We start from the raw sequence: 21167 nt of genomic DNA, 5'->3' as shown, positions 1-21167 counted from the left end.
AGCACTGACCTGAGCAGGTGTCACCTTGGGGGCCACGCGGGGCGCCGGCCGGCTCGGCTGGTCCAGGCCGGCCGTGTGTGCCACTCGCTTCTTCCCCACCACCTCCGTACTGGACTTTTCGGCCTCCTTGGCGGCCTTCTCTTGCAGCGCTCGAGCCTGTGGGGAAGAGGGCAGGTCAGGTGAGGTCGGGTCGGTACTACGGACAAACTAGATAAAACTGGAGTGAGATAGGAAGCTAGTCAGCCATGACGGCCACTGATCGATGAGGAGACCTTCGCTGGGTCGCCGAACTCCGTAAACCCCACCGCAAGGACAGAATATCGTCCAGTTCCGGACCGAAAACACACAGTACGGCGCGACGGTGGACGGGAAATCACAGGCTACCGAGATATTAAATAAAACAGTGCATGGAATGTTACGAAATGAGACGACCAAAAGTCAGGACAAAATAACGTCTGAATGTGTAACGCCGACTTGTTGCACGTTTTGCCTTCAGGGAGATCCCGTGATGGAACCAGCGATACATACGGTTTTTGTTTTTTGGGTTAGGCCCTTTCGGTCGACAAGACCATTGCACAGCCGGAAGGATGATAGGAATTAGGGGGAGACATTGGTCTGGGCAGGCACCCTAGTGAGTCGCCGGGGCTGAGCCCGTCCGAAGACAGGCCACCCAGCCCCAAGGCACTCACTGCACCCGGCTACGGGGTGCGCTCCCTCGGGAGCAGCGGTGCCGCTCCAAGGGAGCAGCCCGCATGAGATAAAGTTGCCTGCCCAGCCCGGAAGGGGGTTGTGGCGTGGAGGAGAAGGATTTCAGTATCCTGAGGATAGAAGCACGGACAGGTCATACATACGGCTGCACAGGATGTCCCGGTAGGGAAACCCGACCAGGATGTAGCGGTAAAAGCGGCGTGCGGCCACTGTATTGTATTGTATTGTATTGAACAATCATGAGCGATCCACATTCTGAAAGTGCGTGGCGATTACTGCTCAGAATCCGTATCCGCGGTTACTAATCTAAACATTCACAGCATTCACACATTCACTCACGTCAAAGCACGGACAGAGACACTTTCGTAGTACCACAGGTACAACTCACTGTTGGTCAGCGACGATCAGTTGATGCCCCGTCCACTATCGCGGCTTTAACAGATCGGGCAAAGGGGGCGGGAGACAGCTGCGACAGCTGAGTTGGGAGACTGTTGAGTAGAGCAGCGGCTCGATAGCCGAACCGCCGCCTACCCGTTTCCAGCCGTGGTCGCGGAAGGTGAAAGAGGTGGTCTTGCCTGGAGTGTCTCTCCCGGACAGCGCTGTTTGTGACGAACATGGTTGCCAATTCCTCGGGTTCACCGCGCTGAATGGCTTTGTGGGCGATAACAAGGGTTTGGTAATCAGCCATATGACGCGGGGACAACCACCCGAGCTTTTTTCGCAGGTCAGAGACATGGGCAAATTTACGGCGACCGAAAATGACTCTAGCAGCGAAGTTCAAAATTTTTTGGAGACGATCGAAATTTTTTTGGGACCCATTGCCATAAACTGAGAGGCAGTATTGGATGCGTGAGATAACGAGTGCTGTCACGAGCGTTCTAATGATGCCATCCGGGAGACTGTGGCGCGCATGGGAGAGACCGATTAACAGTCCCGTACAGCCCTCTGCAGACTGCGTGGTAGGTATTCTTTTTTCGACAAAACCGAGAATAACTCAAAGACTAAGTTATCGGTCGGTCGGATCTCATTGCATAAAGATGCGCCATGCTCCACTCCCTCGATTGGTTCTATCACTGAACGAATTATACAACTAGTGTAGCAACAAAATGCAAAAGTTTGTTTTGGGGGCAGATATAAACTTTCTTGTATTGTTGCCAAACCAGCTGGAAAATGTATACCAAAATAAGCCCAATCTAAGGTGCGGAGTCTCGCACGTCTTGCTGTTACGTTTTTCGAGTGGCCAATAGCATTGTATTCGCGTTATTCCCGGTTTTGTCGAAAAAAGAATACCTACCACGCAGTTTGCAGAGGGCTGTACACCGGCGGCTGAGTTCGGAGACGTGAGCGTCCCAGGATAGAGTACTGTCAAAAGTGACGCCCAGGTTCCCCACCTGCGCGCACGGCTGCAACGCTGCGTCACGGAACGATACCCTGAAATCTGGCAATTTGCGTACATTTTGACGACTGCCGAAGACAATGAGCTGTGTTTTACTGGCATTGACCTTCAGGGCGTTAGCGCAGAACCATTCGTTGAGTGACGCGAGCGAAACCTCCATGCGCGAGATGAGAACTCCGAGGTCCCTGGCAGGACCGCTAACCAATACTTGGGTGTCGTCGGCATATTGAAAGACTACTGCATCACCCGCGTACAGCGATAAGTTGTTAGAGAAGATGGTGAAAAGTAACGGCCCTAACGCAGAGCCCTGGAAGACACCCATGGTATTAGGAAGAGGCCGAGACAGCACTCTACTTCCGGACCCATTTTTCAACGACACGCTCTGGGTGTGTCCATGAAGATAGGCGGCGAACCAGGAAATTTCGATACCGTGCAGCATAAGTTTTTGCATCAGAAGCTCGTGGTCTATCACGTCAAAACATTTACTAAGATCGAGAAGGCATAGCATTGAGATCTCACCCCTGTCGGTGGCGGCCAGGATGCGTTCAGTGACGGACAACAACGCGGTTTCAGTAGAGTGCCGGGGGCGGAAGCCGTGCTGTGAGGATGCCAGAAGGTGATTATGAGAGAGATAGTCAACACGACGGCAGCGAGAGATACACTCAGCCCCACTGAGTCACAAGACGGTCATTAATTATTGTGCTGGTTCCGACGCTCAGCCGTGCCACACCCTTTGGCCAATGTTTACGCAAAAGTAGTTCATACGTGCATGCAATGACGCTGCTCTGACGCTAGCGGTTAGAGTCAGCGTTAGTAAATATATTGTCATGGCGTAGCACCCGCCTGAGCTCATCTAGTACCAGCTAAGCTCATTGTTTGTTTCTGTGTTTGAGCTTAGGGACGCGTCAACTGTGAGGTCATTATGCGATCATGCTGGAGCCTGGAACTCTTCTCGCTTCGGTAAAATCCTGAACAGAAAAGCCACAAAACACCTGTACTCGACACATTACTTCACATGCCCCTGGCCTGTCCCTACCAAGAGCCTGTCGGGGTAAATTTGCCTGACGCTGCCTTATTTCACTTCGGCAATCCCCTCCGCAGCCAATCCACACAGCACATCGCACACCTGTCCCATGATCGTGTCTGCCCCTCTCCCGCCAAGGCCAGCCCTGCGGTGCCGTGGACGTCCCACCGGGCCCTGCGGTGGGACAGGGCGGGACGGGATATCCCGGCGGCGTCACTGCTGCGCTGACAGTGCACCGGCATTCCGGACCGCCCGGACCTGTGCACCTACATACACACATACAGCTCACGGCATGGTCACGACTCACGGTTGACGGTGCTGGTGGATCAAGGATATCAAACAGGATTGAAATAGGATGGCTAGGGCTAGAGTGGGCTCGGCGATAGGTGGATAAAGAAAGAGGAGGGAGGGAGGGAGGGAGGAAGATAGGGAAAGAGGGAGAGTCCGAGAGAGAGAGAGAGGAGAGAGAGAGGAAGAGAAGAGAGAGAGAGAGAGGAGAGAGAGAGAGAGAGAGAGAGAGAGAGAGAGAGAGAGAGAGAGAGAGAAAATATGGCTGTCGGACAGTTGCGCTCTCCTGGCATCAATGTCGAATGCATATCGTGCAGGAGCGGCAGTGACGACTTTGGTATCAGGCAATGTTGTTTAGCCGTACTCAGTTTTGTTTGCATGAATCATGACCCAGCAGCTGCCCTCTAGAAGTAAATACTCTGACGCTAGGCAGTAGTGCATTTCTAAGCACTGCGCAACCAAAAACAAAATTTCAACTGAGCAAGACCAATGGCCATGGCATTACTATCGAATGTCATGGAATGACGTCAATCGGTCGTTTTTACAACAAAGAGTCCTCTTTGGTTTCTCGGCATTTCAGACACGAAGCTTTTTCCATTGTTTGGCTTGTTGCAGACGTTCATTCTGAACAGGACTCACGTCAGGCGAGTTTGGACCGACAAACATCGACCATGTCACGATACACTGACGATAACCCGGCCGCTCAGCTTCCAAGCATGATGTCATTTCCGTGCCAAACATTCACTGGGGTATACTGTGAACGTGATCTCCAGCCAGGCACAACCAAAACCTGCCTGCCCTACCCAGCGGGCAGCGGCCCCTGTACCCTGTCTAGCCAGAGGCCGCCAGCCAGCGGTCATTAGTTACATTACAGTACTTGGTCGCAGCACAGATGATCTCATCATGGTCATAGATAAGAATTTTTATGCACTTCCATTCTTTGTTCACTAAATACTATTCTCATACTATTTTCATAAAACACCTACATTTCCCATCCATGCCATCATGGTGCCAACTGCAGAATGGTATTGGGCAGTATTGGAGCATGAGGCATCAGAGATGGCCATAACTCTGAAGAGTTTCCTAGGACCCCGGTTCTGAGTTAGCGTTCATGCAAAACACGGTATGAAGCCCAGTTTCCTATGATGAATAGGGACTAGCATACGAGATAGTATACGAGACGTAGATAGAAACGTACCTTTCGAGCTACGAGAATCCTACATATTCAGGTCACGGTGGTGAAATGCCCGGAATCATAACGCCTCCAACCCATCTGACGGCGCCCGCTAATCTCATGCCGTGTCTCGGGAACTGGCCGGTGACGTCACCATCAGCTGATTGTTGCGCAGCGGCCGGGCCCGGTCCGTTCACGTCATTCGGTACCGGGAAAGTGCCGCGCCGCCCGGTCCGGGGACGGTCCGTCATGGAACGATAATATTCAGACTGCAGGGGTATAGCCCGGACACTGCAGGCCGACACCGGAAGGCAGGCAGCGTGGATGCGGTCCGTCCGGACACTGCAGAGCAGGAAGGTCAGAGACCGGACACGGAGCTAAAAATACAGCGCAACCGATAGTTCAGCCTTATCACCATTCGGAAAATCCAACAACAAACTATTTGCCTTGTAACAAAATCGTTACACATATCAATTTTGTCACTCATTTTCAGATTTATTGTCCTCATTTATGCGACGTAAGAAAATAAGTTTCTGGTACAGGTAGCTTATAGCTGTAATTTGTGGATGGCATCGAGACGGGTTTGTGTGTGGGAGAGACGGAGTGTAGAATATTAGGTGCAATTTACGGTGAAATAGAACGACACCATACCGGTGTAGATGCAGTGTCACAAAGAAGCATAGAAAAATGGCTTGTAGTAAGCGAAAAGGGCATTAAGCCATTGGATAGAAGTTCTTGTAAAGAACCTCGTGAAGAGATATCGGTATGCATTAATCGCAATGTAGCCCCCCCCCCCCCTAAAGAGACGGTGACGACTACAACTTCATGTAACGTAGATACGGAAAGCAACATGAAGACGCATGAGTTCAGCCGCGTATTAAAGCTCCATCACCCATACACCGGGGAAGGGAACGGGTTCAGCTACTGTTGCATTGGCTAAATCTCCGAAACCAGTTTAGCTTAGCCACCGCGGAGAGGTGAGGAAACAGTGTTATCACCGCATTTCCGACCGGAAGCATTTTAACTAACTACTTTAAAATTTCCCCCGGAAACATCCATTCGCCTCTCTCCGCTCGGGATTGCTTGTCGCTAAAATTACATTAACATTTACAAACCGCGCAGCCCCGAAGAATACGCGGATGTTATGATAGCCTGCTTCAAAGGCACAGAGAGTATGAAAAGAAACCAACATCTCCACACGTCTGAAAATACGCCACAAAGAGAAACATTCAGCTCTTCAGATCAATAAACGCTGGCCATCAGCAGGAGATCGCATTGATAAACAGACCGGCTCAGAACTCTGAGCCAAATGGAACGCCACCAAAGCAGAACAAAAACATTGACATTCCTGATTCAGCAGCGTGTGGCATTTGCTCTTGAATGCGAGGAGACATTGCATCAACAGTTCCCATAAAATAACAGAGACAATGTTTCGAAGCTCAAAACGTACCCGGCCTTGTTTTCAGAGAACCTAGTGCTGAAGCCCTGGATAGATGCTGAAATTAAGCGCCATCTACATGCCTTGAAGTTCTCGCCACCGGGTGGCAGCACTTCACAGATATGATTATGTAAACGACAATGATGGGGATTTTCGCACTTCCATTTTAAAGTAAAGACATGGCCTAAATACAACTTCTTATGGCTTAAACATAGTTATTACTTATTACTTCACATATGAACCGGTGAATACCAGTTTCGATCATCAAAAATTCCTCTTCGGTTTTCATAACGACACAGAGCTCGCCCCGAGACAAGACAGGCTGGTGGCCACAGCCACACCCCAGTCGGCTCCTCAGCCCCTCATCACCTACATGATTGAACGCGGAGCCCCCCCCCCTCGCAGCTGTCCCCCAATCACCCACCTTGTTGAGCGCTGCGGTCAGCTGCGGCCCGTCGGCCGGCGCCTTGTACTCGTTGAACATCCGCTCGCACTCTGCCAGCGTGTCTTCTCCGTCCGAGTCGTCCGAGTCGGAGTCGACGTCCGACGGCTGCAGCAGGCCCTCCGGGTACTCCCACATGTCGGGCAGCTCCTCCAGCGCAGAGAGGTCCGGCAGCGGGGAGCCTGGAGATCAGAGAGGACGATCAGGACAAGTTAGGTGGACGGGAATTCCATCAGCACACAGACAGATCAGATAATAAATGCATTATGGTCTCATTGAAGAATGTACCATTGCCTTTGGTCATGCAGAAAACTTACAGTAAGCAGTGTCAGCACATCTGAATAAATAAATATAAATGGATTCACATTGTTTATTTAAGCAGTTTTACAGGACATATGTATGGTAGATATAAGATTATTATTCTTCCTACAGACAACACTGAATTCAACCATAGAGCGCAGCTGAGCCACAGCGCTCAACCCGTCTGCCGCCATGACTGACCTGATCCGGAGCGGCCGCCGGTGGAGTCGAAGCTGCTCTTCGCTGGCTGGGACGGGCCCGGCTCCGCCAGGTCATCAGAGGAGGGACCCGGCCTGGTCGGAGGCTCGCCGGGCCGACCAGCGTCCCGTGAGGATGACCGCTTCATCTCCTTGCTGCCCGAGGAGGAGGACGTCCTGTGACTATCGCCAGTGGACGACTTGTGGCCCGACTTGCCGTCTCGGGTTTTCGATGAGCTCGATTTTTCCAGGTCTTTGGAGGAACTAGACTTATCTTTGCGGCTGTGAGATAACGAGCGATGTTCCTTGTTCTTTGACCTCTCCTCACCAGACGAACTGTGAGAAGACTTTGACTTGTCTTGATGTCTGTCTGATTTCGCCCCTTCCCGTGACTTGGAGCTGTGGACGCTCTTCCCATCACCTTCTGTTGATGAGCGCGATCTAGACTTGTCTCCGTCGTTCGAGTGAGACTTGTGATGTGTCGAGCTGCTGCGCTTGTCCCGATCTTTGGAAGACGATCTGTGCTTGTCTCTGTCCTTCGAAGAGCTGTGTTTATCACTTTCTTTGGATGACTTTTGGCTGTCACGATCTTTGGTCGAGCTGTGCTTGTCCCGTTCCTTAGAGCTGTGCTTGTCCCGTTCCTTAGAGCTGTGCTTGTCTCGCTCTTTGGAACTGTGCTTGTCCCGTTCCTTGGATCTGTGTTTGTCCCGTTCCTTGGAACTGTGTTTGTCCCGTTCCCGTTCTTTGGAGGACCGGTGTTTGTCGCGGTGTTTGCTGTCGTGCCGGGACCGGTCACGCTCCCCGGATGCACGTCCTGAGTCGCTGTGCCGCCGCTTGCTGGGCCGCTCGTCACCCTCGGAGGAGGTGTGCGACCTTTTCCGAGCCGCCGACGCGTCCGTCGGGGGCTCCGACGGGCAGGGTGCCGACCCGTTCACTGTCAGCGCTCGGTCAGCAGTCGACCCGGCACCGTCCGGGTCCGGCTTCACGACCACCGACTCAGATTTCATAGAACTAACGCTAAACCCGTTCATAGATGAGTATTCACTGTTACCACTACTGACACTTACCTGCTTTGAGTTATCTTTATCCTTATCACTATTTAAATGCCTTTCGAGTGAGTCAGCGGAAGCGGCTTCCTTAACCACGTCAGCGCTTTTCGTAACACCACACGATGCACCAGCCGTCTCACTAGTAGTGATTGTCCTTCCCTCAGCACTCCGTTGCAACTCAACACCACTCGATTTATCGATGGCTACTATGCTCTTCTCCGCAGCGGCAGGACCGTCTGCGCCAACGCTTCCGCCACCATCCCCGGCAGAGTCCGCCTTCCGCGTGGGCCGGTAGACGGGTGTGGAGTCCGCGTCCACCGGCTCCCCTCCCGCCGGTTCGTACGTCTCGTCCCCGTCCGTCCGCGTCGCCGCCGCTCGAAACACCACCGGACGGGCGCGCAGTCTGCGCCGCAGCGTACTCGTCATCTGGATGGGTTTGCTGCTCTCCGCCATGATTTGCTCCAGCAGGTCAAACTCCTCTGATTCCTTCGAGGTACTCTCCTCAGCCGTCGTCGCCGGAGTTGGGGCAGTCTCAGCGGCCTGCGCGGTCTTAGAGCTCGTCTCCGACTCCTTTGCGGTCTCCTCTGCCGCACTGGCCGCCAATGTCGCTGCCGATGTTGGAGTCTCGTCTGACCCGTCATCCTCGTCATCGGAGAAGCGCGGCTCGGCGGTCGATCGGCGGCGCTCCAGGTCTCGTAGCGGAGTGGGCTTGTACGACACGGAGGCGGGGATCGTGAACACGCGGTGCTTGCGGGCCCGTCGCTCCGGCTTCGGTTCCGGCTCCGGCTCCGGCTGGGGCGCAGGTTGGGGCAGAGGAGCGGCGCTCAGACTCGCCGCGATGGCGTCCGTGTTGAGGGCGCCGGCGGCGCCGCTCTGCAGGGCCTCACGCACCGCACGCGAGACCATCTCCTGGAGTAGAGTGCTGTCCACGGGCAGGGCAGCAGCTGGGGCGGCTGGCGCCGGGGCAGGGGCTGCCACAGCTGGGGCGACTGTGTTTCCTGGAAGAACGCAGGTTGAGCCATATGTCATAATTATTCACACTCAAATGAATTTCATATTGCAAATTATTATGCATGGTGAAATTATTCAAAAGTGGCCTGTTTTATGATACAAAACATGAATATGTTCCATTATCGCATTGTCCACATACTTTTTATTCATATAAATTATGATAAAAATACCAATGCAATTTTAAAAGCCATCAGCAGGAGCAAATGGATCAGCATATTTTATAGGCATGAAGTCCTTGGAGGAATAATTGCAATGTTCATGCAATTGGCAAATTGCTAAAATTCCAAACTATTCTAATATTGATCCCTTTTAAATAGGTACCTGGTATTGGCTCGACATTTGGTGCAGGTTGCTGAGAAGAGGAGGGAGTTGGCTCTGCCACATGCCGGAAGTGACAGTGTGGTCTTTCACAGAACCCACTCTTGAAGAATGGACAGGTCAGGCTCCTGAAGTATCCACTGCTCGGCAGCATAGCTGAAAAAAGATCAAAGCATTATCACTTCCACATGTTGCAAACTAGTGATGGCAAATCAAGACCTTCCTAAACAATACATTTATCTAGCACTTCAATTTTCTTATCAATCACTCCTGTCTTGAGTGACCTTTTAGACCCACAAAAAGCAGAAACAAAATGCGTCTTTGTTTATGCAACTACGTAATACAATATTTTCAAGTCTAAAGGCCTAAGAGGTGACAAAACCATAAGAAGCCTTGATGGAATGCAATGAATGTTTATAATCACAATTCTTATTACCTACCTATTTGCCACACAATAACAAAGTTCATTAGGTATTTATCTACACAGGTATAGTGCATTGAAATATAGCAAACATGATGAGATTCGTCATGCAGCCCTTAACCCAAATAAAAGACAAGAATGAAGAAAGTCACATGACTGAATGATAACTTGTAAAAACGTTTTTGGCAAGGATTTGAAGAAAGACATAAAAACCGATGAAATGGAGTTCTATAGCCTTGGAAAATGCCTGCATGTGTTGCACAATGCGGATCTTATTCAAATATCGTAATTAAAAACATCCGATAGGTACCTAGTTTTCTGAAGAGCTTCCGAAACCATACAAAGAAACCGTCTCAGTATTGTCCAGTCAGATATGATCTCGCTGCAGTCAATACTAATTCATATTTACAAATTGCAACCGAGCTCCGCCGTGGGGTAAGGTGGGCAGGGGTTTTCGCACTACGGCTGCGGTTGAACTACCGTCTGTGGTAGAAACTTCAGGACGATGGCGCGTTTCATACGAAATCTGGCGCAATGTTTGTTTGCTTCTGTACTTGTACTGTTATTTGCTGTGAATTCTTGAAGTGGGAGTGTTTCAATAACAATTTATGGATTATTTGAGTTTCTTTATATAAACATAATATTGATATGATCAATTACTTAGTTTGGGAATTGATACACATTTTGTAGAGATTTGTCTGGCAAATGGTGTAACAAACCTCAAGCCTATCATGATCTGAAGCTGTTATAGGTAACATCAAAATTGCTTTAATGTTACCTTGTACCTTGTTGGAAAGACTGGAGCATGGTTCAAGATGATGCGTAAAAATTCAAGATTTGTGCGAAAGCTTGTGACTGAAGAACGAAAACAGTTTGATATGATGGCTCAATCAAACGTGGAAATGGACGACAAAAGTAGAGTTTCAACATTCCAGCATGTGAGAATAACTTCAGAAATTCATAGTTCTTGTAGTATTGCATTCTTCTTATGTACAGTTAATAGGTTTTGTTAGGGTATTTCAAATTCATTGTGCCAGTTGTGAGTTGAGACATAGATGGATTGCGGAAAGTTTTTTAAAATCATTGTATGGTACCTAGCTAGGTACCTACTTGTTCAGTAAAAAGGTATGTGATGAATGCCATGAGAAGGTTTTTTATGATTTAATATATGGTCGTTGTTGTACCTACAAAAAATGCAAGCTTACTAGCAACTAGTTTCTGAATCAAATCGAAAGTACCTATTTGCCATGAATGTAAATATGTACCTGCAAAGTATGTCAATAAATTTGTGTGATGTTGACCAGAGAGTTTTATCATCTGGGCATTTATGTCGCTTCCTACATTAGGTGTTAAGCATAGTAATTACGGATGAACTTTGTGCCAATATCTTCAATGCACATTGCACAATGTATTAGCATGTCTACAACCCTCACTGATCCTGCTATAGCTATAGGCATTTGGCACCAGCTTGACCAAGGGCATGAACTTCACAGTTGCACAACCTTTTGTTTTGTCATGTACCACCAGTCATTTTTTTTTTGTGCACCAGTCACTTTTTTGTGCACATAGCAGTGCACACAACAATGTGCAGAGGGCCTACACAAAAACAACATGATTAGTGTGCACTATGCACAGCATTGTACCCTGATTATTTGAATATTTTGACCACTCAACAGTCAACAGTCAGGAGATAATTACCTATTTAATATCACATTTATTATACAATACATCACTTGTCAAACAATAGCATGATGACACACATTTTGACAAGCAATCATGGTAGTATTCCAATAAGTTGGACAGTCACCTCCCTGGGCGTCATTTTTCCGGGAAGGTACCTCTGCAGTGTTGTGGTAGGCTAGGTTGAATTGGGTTAAGTTAGGCGAAGTAAGGTGGTTAGGACCAGGTCAGACCGTAAGGCCTGGTCAGGTTGATTTTAATCTTTCATTTTAATTTGACATAGATACCTATTCCCTATGTTTTTGCTCCAGCCTGAATTTCATTAGGTAATGAGTTAATTTTGCTTTGTTTTTATCTGTCTTGTTTTGTGTTTTTGTCCCTTATATTTTGCCCCATAGGCAAGGGTGGATCTTTTCCAGGAAAGGTGGTGGAGCATGATTGGAGGCGCTCAACCAGACGGCATAGGAGGGCACGATTTCTGAACGCGCACTGATGCCTGATTCAAGCCACGCTGTCTTCATGCGGGGCGGCGCGCTACTTAAAAGTCCCTAAAAGAACGGGAAATGATGCCGATAGAACCTTCAATCATTCTGGGCTAACGCTTATGACTTGGAAAAAGTCGCGATCCCAATTCAATCGAAAACCTGTGGGCTCTTGTTCAGCAGGAGGTGTATGAAGAGCCACCCGCCATAAGCACTGCTCAACCGCAGGCACAGGTTTAGACGGCGTTGGTCCGCATCAAAGCCAGTGTGCTGGAGAATTCATTGGCTGAAATGCTCCAGAACGTTCACCACTGTGTTTTTATGAAAGGTGGCTACAAGCTCAGTTAAAAGAAAAAGTACCAGATTGTTTTGCTTTTTAATTACAGCGGGAAGAAAGGTGTCGGGATAATTTCGTTACACCCCCTGTAATGTTCAAATCCTCCTCCTATAATTGGGACAACACAAGAGCCCGTTGGAGGGAGGCCTGAATAAAAAATAGTTGCTAAATTCGAAATCAGCTCCAAAAACTAGCCTAGAAACATGTAAAACTCGAAAAAGGAACCGAGGTCATCAAAGGTCATTGAGCTGACCTGACCTTCAGGTGACCTTGACACCCACCCTAATGCATGGGACCAGCATCATATCACGTTTCAACGCTTGAAACCACGTGAAGACTGCAACCGCGCGGCTAATGCGATCCGACATACGCCGAATCGCGATTCGGGCCAAACATGGTCTCGAGAAATAGGTCACAGGTCAAAGGTCATTTAGGTCAGGGTCATGAAATTTTCAGGGTAGGTGTAAAATTGATAAAATCGGGGGCATTGAAATTTTCGTCGCGATCGGACGGTTTTTACACGAGTTACTCACGAAAAACCGATAAAGCGCACCCAAAAAGGCAGAAATATGCACATGCGATATCCTATACTGCAAAAAAAGTGCATCATTTTTTAACGTCGCCGACAAATTGTAATTACCCTAAGCTCAGGCAGATGTATGGTAGAAAATGCCCCAAGTGAAATACACTACGGCGGAAATAAAATACCCTACGGCGGAGCTCGGTTGCAATTTGTAAATACGCGTTCAACCAGTATCAAGTATATCCCGAAAAGCACTCGGATTTGAATATATCTTGCTGAATATATTTTCAGAAGCAGAACAACTTTCAGTTCAGAGCGTGTAGATTGAGATATCAGTCCCACGCACAAGGGGGAAAAGCTCAAATTATTGAGCGCTCAAAATATTGAGCGTGTGACGTCAGAGGCTCCCATAGGCGTAATGCTGAGGGCTCAAAAAATTGAGCCGTTTCAGGAACACGTTTTGCAAAAGCAACTCGCAACACCTAGGGAGAAATGGCAACACCCTAGGAGAATCACTAATGATGCAAAACAGATTAGGCTTTCATATTTTTCACTGCTCAAGCTTCAATGATTGGGGGAACACCAATTTCTAGGTCGAAATCTTACGGCATACCAGGATGACTTAAAAACAGGCCAATATTTATGTCGAAATAAAAGTTATTTTTTGTCCATTCACGTTTTTTACTAGGGTTCTGTTGGAAAGAGCATTTTTCATACTACCCAGAATGATTGCGATTCAATTTCACATTACCCATATCGGAGAATATTTTTCATTTGGCGGCGCCGTTTGTTTATTTCGTCGCGACGTCTCCGGTCGCGTGGTTGTCGTCGTCCTTGTGTTGAGGGTAAGTTTTTATCGTTTTAGTTGTACTTAGATGTTAAAAGGTACACTGAAAAGTTTGAATATGCTGTGATTTTAAATTCGGAAACACGTAAACGTCAATCAATTCACGTTTTCCTCGATTTGCGTGCAGATAAGTAACTGTCGACGAAAGTGGCGCCATCCGATATGATGTTTTGAAGGAAGGAGACACAACATATTTACGTGAAAATTGTTGTTTTTTAGTGGTCTAAGTGCTGCAAAGAGGCTGTGAATGTTTTCTTCACACAATTTTTCATTAGTTATGATGAGGTAAAAGGTAGTTTCAGTCTTAACTTTCATATAAATGACATAAAACATATGATAGTCCACTGCTATCAGTGATTGAGTACCTTGATATTTGGCATTTCTTATTAATTTGAATGTATTCTCTATCCATATGTCCTGATAGTAAGTGACAATACTCTGCCAATATGTTTCCATAGTTTTCACATTCATTTTCCAGTCCTTTACATAACATCACAATTTATAATCAACAAAACTCAACTCCTTCATTACTTCACAACACTGACAGCATGACAGACTGACAGTCAACTATTGTGTGGGTGAATGCTGAAACAGGATAGCCACTTTGCTGACTGGCTCGCTCATATGAAATAAGATAAAAATTATCCTTTATATCATTTCCATCTGGAGGATCGGAGTCAACGGAAAAGGAAGGCCACTTTCAAGCCTCAAGGTCTAGGCCGCCAGACGCCAGTGGGCAGTCACCACCAAATTTATAATCGATTAATTCATTATTATACTTTGAGACCCTTAGGTCACTGGATCAGCATCACATTTACAGTTTCAATATAGTAAAGGTTTTTATTTGTAAGATGTGAAATATTTTCCTGAATCAGAATTTAATTATCCCTAGGTACCTGGTAGAGGTTTTGGATTTAATGCTCATTGTTGGTGTGCAGTCAGGATTTTTTGACAGGTCCAGATAGGGAATCCTGAGCAATTTTATAGTAAAGTGGTCTCCTTATAATCACCACACATTTTATCAAAAGCATTTGCAGAATTCATTCAATGAAGAATTTTATCAATGTTGCACCCATTTCTTAGACGACCTAGGCTGCATCTTTTTTTTAGTTCCTGTTGTATGACATATTTTCCGTTTTGTTCCACTGCATAAAGAAAAAAATCGTTTGAGATCACAAAACAGCTTTTCTTTTTCTGGCAGGTCTGCACAACCAAGCGGTCGCTGGCAAGGACGTCGGCCGTCTCTGTGGGTAAGGTCATCTGCTCAGCCTTTGTGGAGATCAGCAAGACGTCACTAAGATGAAGACTTCGCTGGAGCAGAAGCCGCTGACCCGTGTCCGATCGGGCAGGTCATGCTCGACGGCACGAGCCACAACTCGAACGACTCGGTGACATCAACAACATGGTGGAGCAGGTGAATGAGTTTGGCGACGTGTTGTGCGACTGCAAGAAGGGTTGTCTGCGTGTTCTGGCCGGCGGAGCGGCGACGCTGCGCAGTCTGTGCTGGCGGTGAGCAGCTGGCCGTGGTGACCGCGCGCGCCCACATGCGCCGACAACCTGTGCGGCTTCGACGGCCCGGGACAGCCCGATGCCGCCCACTATGCGACGCCGACCGCGCACTGTCCGCACGGCCACATGGAGGTGTGCCCGCGCCTTTTGCCCGCACGCCGCTACCTCGCAGCTGGTCTGCAACCACGCCGTCGCCGCCTGTAGCCCGATAACAAAACGGCTGTCTGATAATGCCGCGTGTTCTTTGTGATGTTGCTACTGTGATCGTTGCTACTGCTGGTCTGAGACTCGATGTTTCCATTCGTCTATTTGATAATGATAAGCTTAGTCCGAGCTTAGGTCGTTTATATCATTTGTTATATGGCATATTTTGGATCAAAGCAGTACGACACTGCCTCCTGCTTTTGTGATGTATGCTGGCAAGACGCAGGTTCCGGTCGCAGGTCACCCGGACCCGGTTCCAATGTGGTCGGGCTGGCATGCGATAATGTGATGTTGTTTTGCTCGTCTCTGTGTTCCACACTTGATGATGTTTGTGAATCTAACCCACATTGTATAGTATTTTTGTTTGTTTGCGGCCGATGGCCTTGTAAGTTGTAACCGTGGCAATACAGTTTTTCCTGCGATAATTCTCCAATATTCAAGGGTGGGTGGATATCTCTGTATTCACGTATTCCTTTCTCCCAGTACAGTCAGAGAATATCAATTACAGTATTCATACGGATTATTCAAGCCTTGTATAATTATTTGAGGTGTGCCGAATCCGAAAGACCGATAAAACTACTAGCGGAAAATGTGACATGATGTCATGGGTTTGTGAAAAGTTTAGGTACCACGTAGCATTCAACTTCCTGCATTTCTGTTTCAACTCAGTTTAACGTATTTCAACGAACATAACATCAAAAATGGCAGCCAGTACCGGCTTCACCTGTCACGGAGAACGCTCAAAAAATTGAGTGTAGATGCTGGCCGGCACTCAATTTTTTGAGCGCCAGCTGACTGTCGTCTGTCGTGGCGCTCAATTTTTTGAGTATCGCGGTCCCGAACGACAAGTGGCGCTCAAAAAGTTGAGCGTCTTTAGGGCATTTTCTTTCCGAAAACACCGATATAAATTATCACGGCGAGTGTTCGAGAAGAAACCTTGTTGCTCTCTCTTGCCATTGATACCTTATTTGGATACGATATTTGCCGTAGTGTGACGCTAAAGGCATTGTAAAATACCATCGTTTCGCCTATTCCTTCATAATGGGGCCCGCTCAATTTTTTGAGCGCTCAATTTTTTGAGCTTTTCCCCCTTGTGCGTGGGACTGATATTGGCGATTGACGTGTGCGACGTGTGTATCAGTATCAGGGCCGGCCGCGCCGTGTTGTGTTTCTCAGCCAAGGTCATCTATTTTCGATGACCAAATTCGGAGCATTTACAACTCCTTCTAGTTCCATGCTGCCATATCAAGAAAAATCCTTTATGAAGTAATAATTGTCCTATAAATGGCAAAAGGATATGTGCATGAACAAAACACAGACAACGCTGCCGTGGATGCCATTTCATGTATCGTTTCGACCATTCAGTCTTGCATCACTGCACCTTTTTACGCGCAATTTCAAAAAGTTAACCCGCGCATGACTGGGGGGGGGGGGGCTCTACAGAGCCCCCCTCATGTTTTTTAGCAATATCTCCTAAACCGTTCGACGGATCAACACGAAACTTGCGGTGCCCTCAGAGGCATCAATTTGACACCTTGTGTAAAAATTTCAACTTTCTAGCTACCATAGTTTAGCCGGGAATGACGTCAGAGTAACGTCATGTCGGCCGATTTTCATGCAAAATACTGAAATACGGCAAACGCTCTCAAGAGCTCAGTTTTAAAGCTAGATCCATTTTCTTTGCATGAGTGGACTACAAATACACGTAGCTATCGAACTGCCATCTCGAATTTTCGAAATTTTGAAAATTTGGAAAAGTATTAATTTACAATTACAAAAATATATTTTTTGATTTTTTTCAAAAGTTTTTGACTTTTCGCAAAAATCGGAATATATGTGGTAGAACACACACTGATGATTTGCAAGTTTTAGCCCAATATCTTCAAAAATAGCCAAGTTATTCGCATTATTGTCAAAATTTTACAATTTTATGTTTTTCAAATCCATTTTTCAGTACGTTTTTGACGTCGTACAGCAATATAAATGGCGCCATCGTGTTTCTGAGCTCAAACTGCATCTAATAGGCACCTTTTTTGTTGAAAACTTTCATTTTCAAAATTTGACCTTTTCTGACCTGAAAGTGACCTGACCTCCGGTAAATTCAGCTGACAATGACCTCAAATGACACAGACGACACTATTTTCGAAATCTACGAGTAAAATGGACCATAAAACATGCGTCACGTGACCGATACATGATATACAATTTTCGTGACCTAGGATGACCTGGCCTTGACCTTAAAAATTCGAAGTAAAAGTTCGGTACCCTTAGGGTATCTAAGGCATCCGTCAAGGAGTGCGTAAACCAAAAATGAGCCTGATCGGACCGGCGGTCCGGCGGTCAGAGCCTAAATTGTGAACTAACAAAAATGTCGATAATTTTTACTTTGACCTGACCTTTGACGTCATCGGTGACCTCGAGGTCAATGAAAATAGGTTTCGCTCGACAGTTTTTCCAGGGCTATCAGACACCGTTTGAATTTTGACGATCTGCCCAGTAGTTTCGGAGCTAGGAGGGGGGCTCTGGAGAGCCCCCCCCCCCCCCAGTCACTCGCGTTATGGAAAATGCCCCAGTCATGCGCGGGTTAAAGACCAAATTCAAAACGTTCACGTGCATTTTGAACGTAAGCTTTTTGAATTTGGGTTTTAACTTTTTGAAAAGTGCCTAAAAAGATATAGTCCTCAGATGCCCTAACGGGCTCTTAAATTGACGAGGACCGTTTCAAACGGGAACATGACCTTCTGGTATCGTCTTGAGCCCCTAAGCGAGGGGGGAGTGATGCAACTCCCCCTAAGGTTTTTCGCAAATAACGTAAAAACGGCGGCGTATAGCGCCGCCCAAATTTGACATAGCCTCTGGGGCAACCTTTTTGCACCGATCCTGAAAATTTCAAGTTCCCGTCTTTTCAGGTCAGATCACTAGGTCACAAAAAAACGGTACAAGGTCAGGAGAAAATTGGACTAACTAGTTAGTTTAACGGCAACTAAATGAGAGTTATTCGTTGATAGCGTGGGTGCTATGGCACGTAGCGCTACCAAATTTCAGACACGACTTGGGGCATCTATTTATCACTTGAACAGGGAGTTTTAGGTTCCAGTGACCTGACGTCAGGTCAAAAGGTCACAAAAACCGGTATATTGTCAAAATGGCACTGAAAATGCACTTAGGTATTTTGTTAATGGAAACTAGAGGTCTTCATCGATTTGATTCAAACTTGCAGAATATGCTAAGGTCACCGAGTGCCATCATATGCATCCCAGATTTTCAAATTTGGTTGACCTGGGTCCTGAGATCATCTAGAGGTCATGACAATTTTTGAGTAAATTTGCCCGAATGTGTAAAGATAAGAGATTTGTGCTTTCTTTTAACGTTTTTGTGTTGCACTACCAGTACCTTGATTTACATCTACTTGGTGTTTGCAAGCTACAAGAACGCTTGGGTCGGGTCAACTGAGGTCAACTAAGGTCAAACTACCTTTTTGCTAATAACTTGGCACACAATGAGACTAGAGCTTCAAAAGCGGTGTCGTTGTGTTCCTTATGATCAGGCGGTTCGAATTAAATGCGGCATGATGCATTTTGATTAAGTTAAACTTAATTAATAACTTTAAGAATTTGCTTAATTTTTAAGAACATTTTCAGTTCACTTAAATTGGTAACTAAGCATATCATTCGATGCGCACGGACATCCACAGTTCACTGCTGCTTTTATTTTTTGCTCTATCTATACTAGATAAAAAGTTATAGGCGAAAAGCTTTTGACATGTCTTAGCGAAATTTTTGCACTTATACCCCCCCCCCCCCTAAATATTGACCTAGAGCCACCAAATTTTCACAGGGGCGAGATCCCCTATGGACCCACCTATTTGGCGTTTCTAAGAGCCATAGGAGCCAATCGCCGAGGGGGGGGTCGTATCAACCGCCCCCCCCCCCCCCTCGCCGTCCATGTTATGGAAAAGGCCCTCGCCTGGCGAGGGTTAGTGTTCTCCGACTGGCAGATGAACGACCCTCTCGACTCAGACCAGTGCCGGTCCTTTTAAAGGGAATAGTTCACTTTCAACGAAATTAGTTTTTTGCAATGAACTTATGATTTTTAATTCTCAAAATGATCAGCAAAAAAAAACTTTCATAAAAATATTTTCTATATTTTAATATAGGAAGAACTATTCAGTTTTAAAAAAGGGAAATGACCCCTGCAAGGCACACATTCCTCAGCAAGGCACCTTTTTTCGGGACGAGAAATAGAATATCTTTGCCTAAGGTGATCGTTGGACCGTAAAAACTCCTGATTTATGCTCGTCTCAGCTCAAGCTACGGTACTGCTATTTCAGTTCAAAACCCCATGTTAAAAGCGAACTATTTCCTTGAAGCAATGTCACACAGCAGGCTCCCGCAACGTCAGACTTATATTCGCCCTCACTGAGAAAGGTATCAGCTATGCCTCCCAACCGCCTAGGGCTGTAGTACGCGACGATAGAAGCACGAGACATGAATAACTATAAATAGAGATATTCTGACCCGTCCAATTCGGCTCATGGCCCATGAAAGCATGAAATCGGGGGCATCAGCCGTCAGCCGTCAAATCGCCAGCCTTCGTCGGCAGGGGCTAAAGGTGCACTTAAAACCTACCAAGCAATGTAAGCATCCGGCAGAAGGCCCATCCAATACCAGTATGCTATATGTAGGTACCACATAAGTATAGAAGAGAGCTGTTGTGAAAACAGAGATACCTACTGAATACATTGTTGACTCTGCGGAGCCGCCATCTGCTCCACGAGTCACGTGGCAATATCGACTGGCGTATTTACCTCCCAGTTCCCACAATACCATGATGGTTCGATGGACGTCAGGGCGGCATATGGCGAGCGCCGAGCGTGGAAAATCCTTGGCCAGCTCGTTATCCACAGCCACATGCCTATCCATGACCCAGCGGAATTGAAAATGAACAAAACTGGATAGATATCATGTCAGGACAACCAATGATGGCTTACCTACATTAGTGTTACGTACGATTTTCTGTTAGTTGAACAGTGTACCGCACCTATCATAATGCAGAGAAGTATACCTAAGTCTTGCTACATTTTTTGCTGATCAATTCAGGTACATACGTCAGCATAGGTAGGTGCACAATTGACAGGCGGCTGCTGACTATGGTGACACTTTCATAACTACTCTAGTGCTAGAGGACATCATAGGCATGTATAGTATAATAGTCGACTACAGAATGATGTTCCACTTTTCACAGGCAAGCAATTATTTGCCTGGAGTGGTAGGCTATGCCGCATCACACGGACTGAGTTCACAAATTATAGCTTTGTCCCAATGCTCACAATCGACACGCTTAATTGCGTGATAAACGGCACAACTTAGCGCTCCGGTCAACTGATAGCTTCTGAGGAGTGGAACATCATCCTGTAGTAGACTATACCTACGTAACTACACTTCTCATAACTGCGTAGGTACGTTACTTGTGGTTACTACACTCCTCTCCGTATAACCGCACTGCCTTGTTGTGTGATTCCTCGAAGATCGATACGCAGCAGCATTTCCGATCTCGAGTGAGCTGCGCTGTCGGACTGGCATTTGAAGTGTTCTCCCCTGTCGGCGTGGTGGCGTGGATTTGGGCGACTGAAGTGGGCCCGGACCAGCGCGGTGGAGGGGAATTGAACTACGACCGTGGCCGCGCTGGGGCCGGGGCGGGCTGCTCCGCCAGCTAGGGGGTCGGTGTCACGATGAGCTAACAGGAAAAATCACCCGAGGTCACACAGGGTCCGATAGTCGCACATCAAGGTGAGGGAGGGGAAGGAAGCTAAGCACACG

General features: G+C 47.2%; 1 protein-coding gene across 5 annotated transcripts in view; it reads right to left on the bottom strand.

Annotated features, from left to right (window-relative positions):
• Positions 1–21167, bottom strand: part of LOC122387941 (RNA exonuclease 1 homolog) — a 95635-nt gene that overhangs the window by 57125 nt on the left and 17343 nt on the right. For 2 of the 5 annotated variants that reach the window (XM_043378639.1, XM_043378636.1), the window contains exons 2-5: positions 9349–9501; positions 6972–9014; positions 6453–6652; positions 10–156 (exon numbers count right to left, since the gene is read on the bottom strand). In XM_043378639.1, the coding sequence (XP_043234574.1) occupies positions 10–156; positions 6453–6652; positions 6972–9014; positions 9349–9499 (2541 nt within the window). In that variant the 5' untranslated portion in view covers positions 9500–9501. Of the gene's footprint in view, positions 1–9; positions 157–6452; positions 6653–6971; positions 9015–9348; positions 9502–10076; positions 10170–11004; positions 11010–13009; positions 13122–16458; positions 16477–21167 lie in introns of those variants that run through there. The other 3 variants (XM_043378635.1, XM_043378638.1, XM_043378637.1) reach the window with 3 other exon arrangements.

Source organism: Amphibalanus amphitrite, unplaced genomic scaffold (assembly GCF_019059575.1).
Source record: "Amphibalanus amphitrite isolate SeventyFive unplaced genomic scaffold, NRLGWU_Aamphi_draft 000303F_arrow, whole genome shotgun sequence".
NCBI classification, from domain to species: Eukaryota; Metazoa; Arthropoda; class Thecostraca; order Balanomorpha; family Balanidae; genus Amphibalanus; species Amphibalanus amphitrite.
The sequence above is the reverse complement of the archived record's forward strand: the minus strand, read 5'-3'. Positions and strand labels throughout refer to the sequence as shown.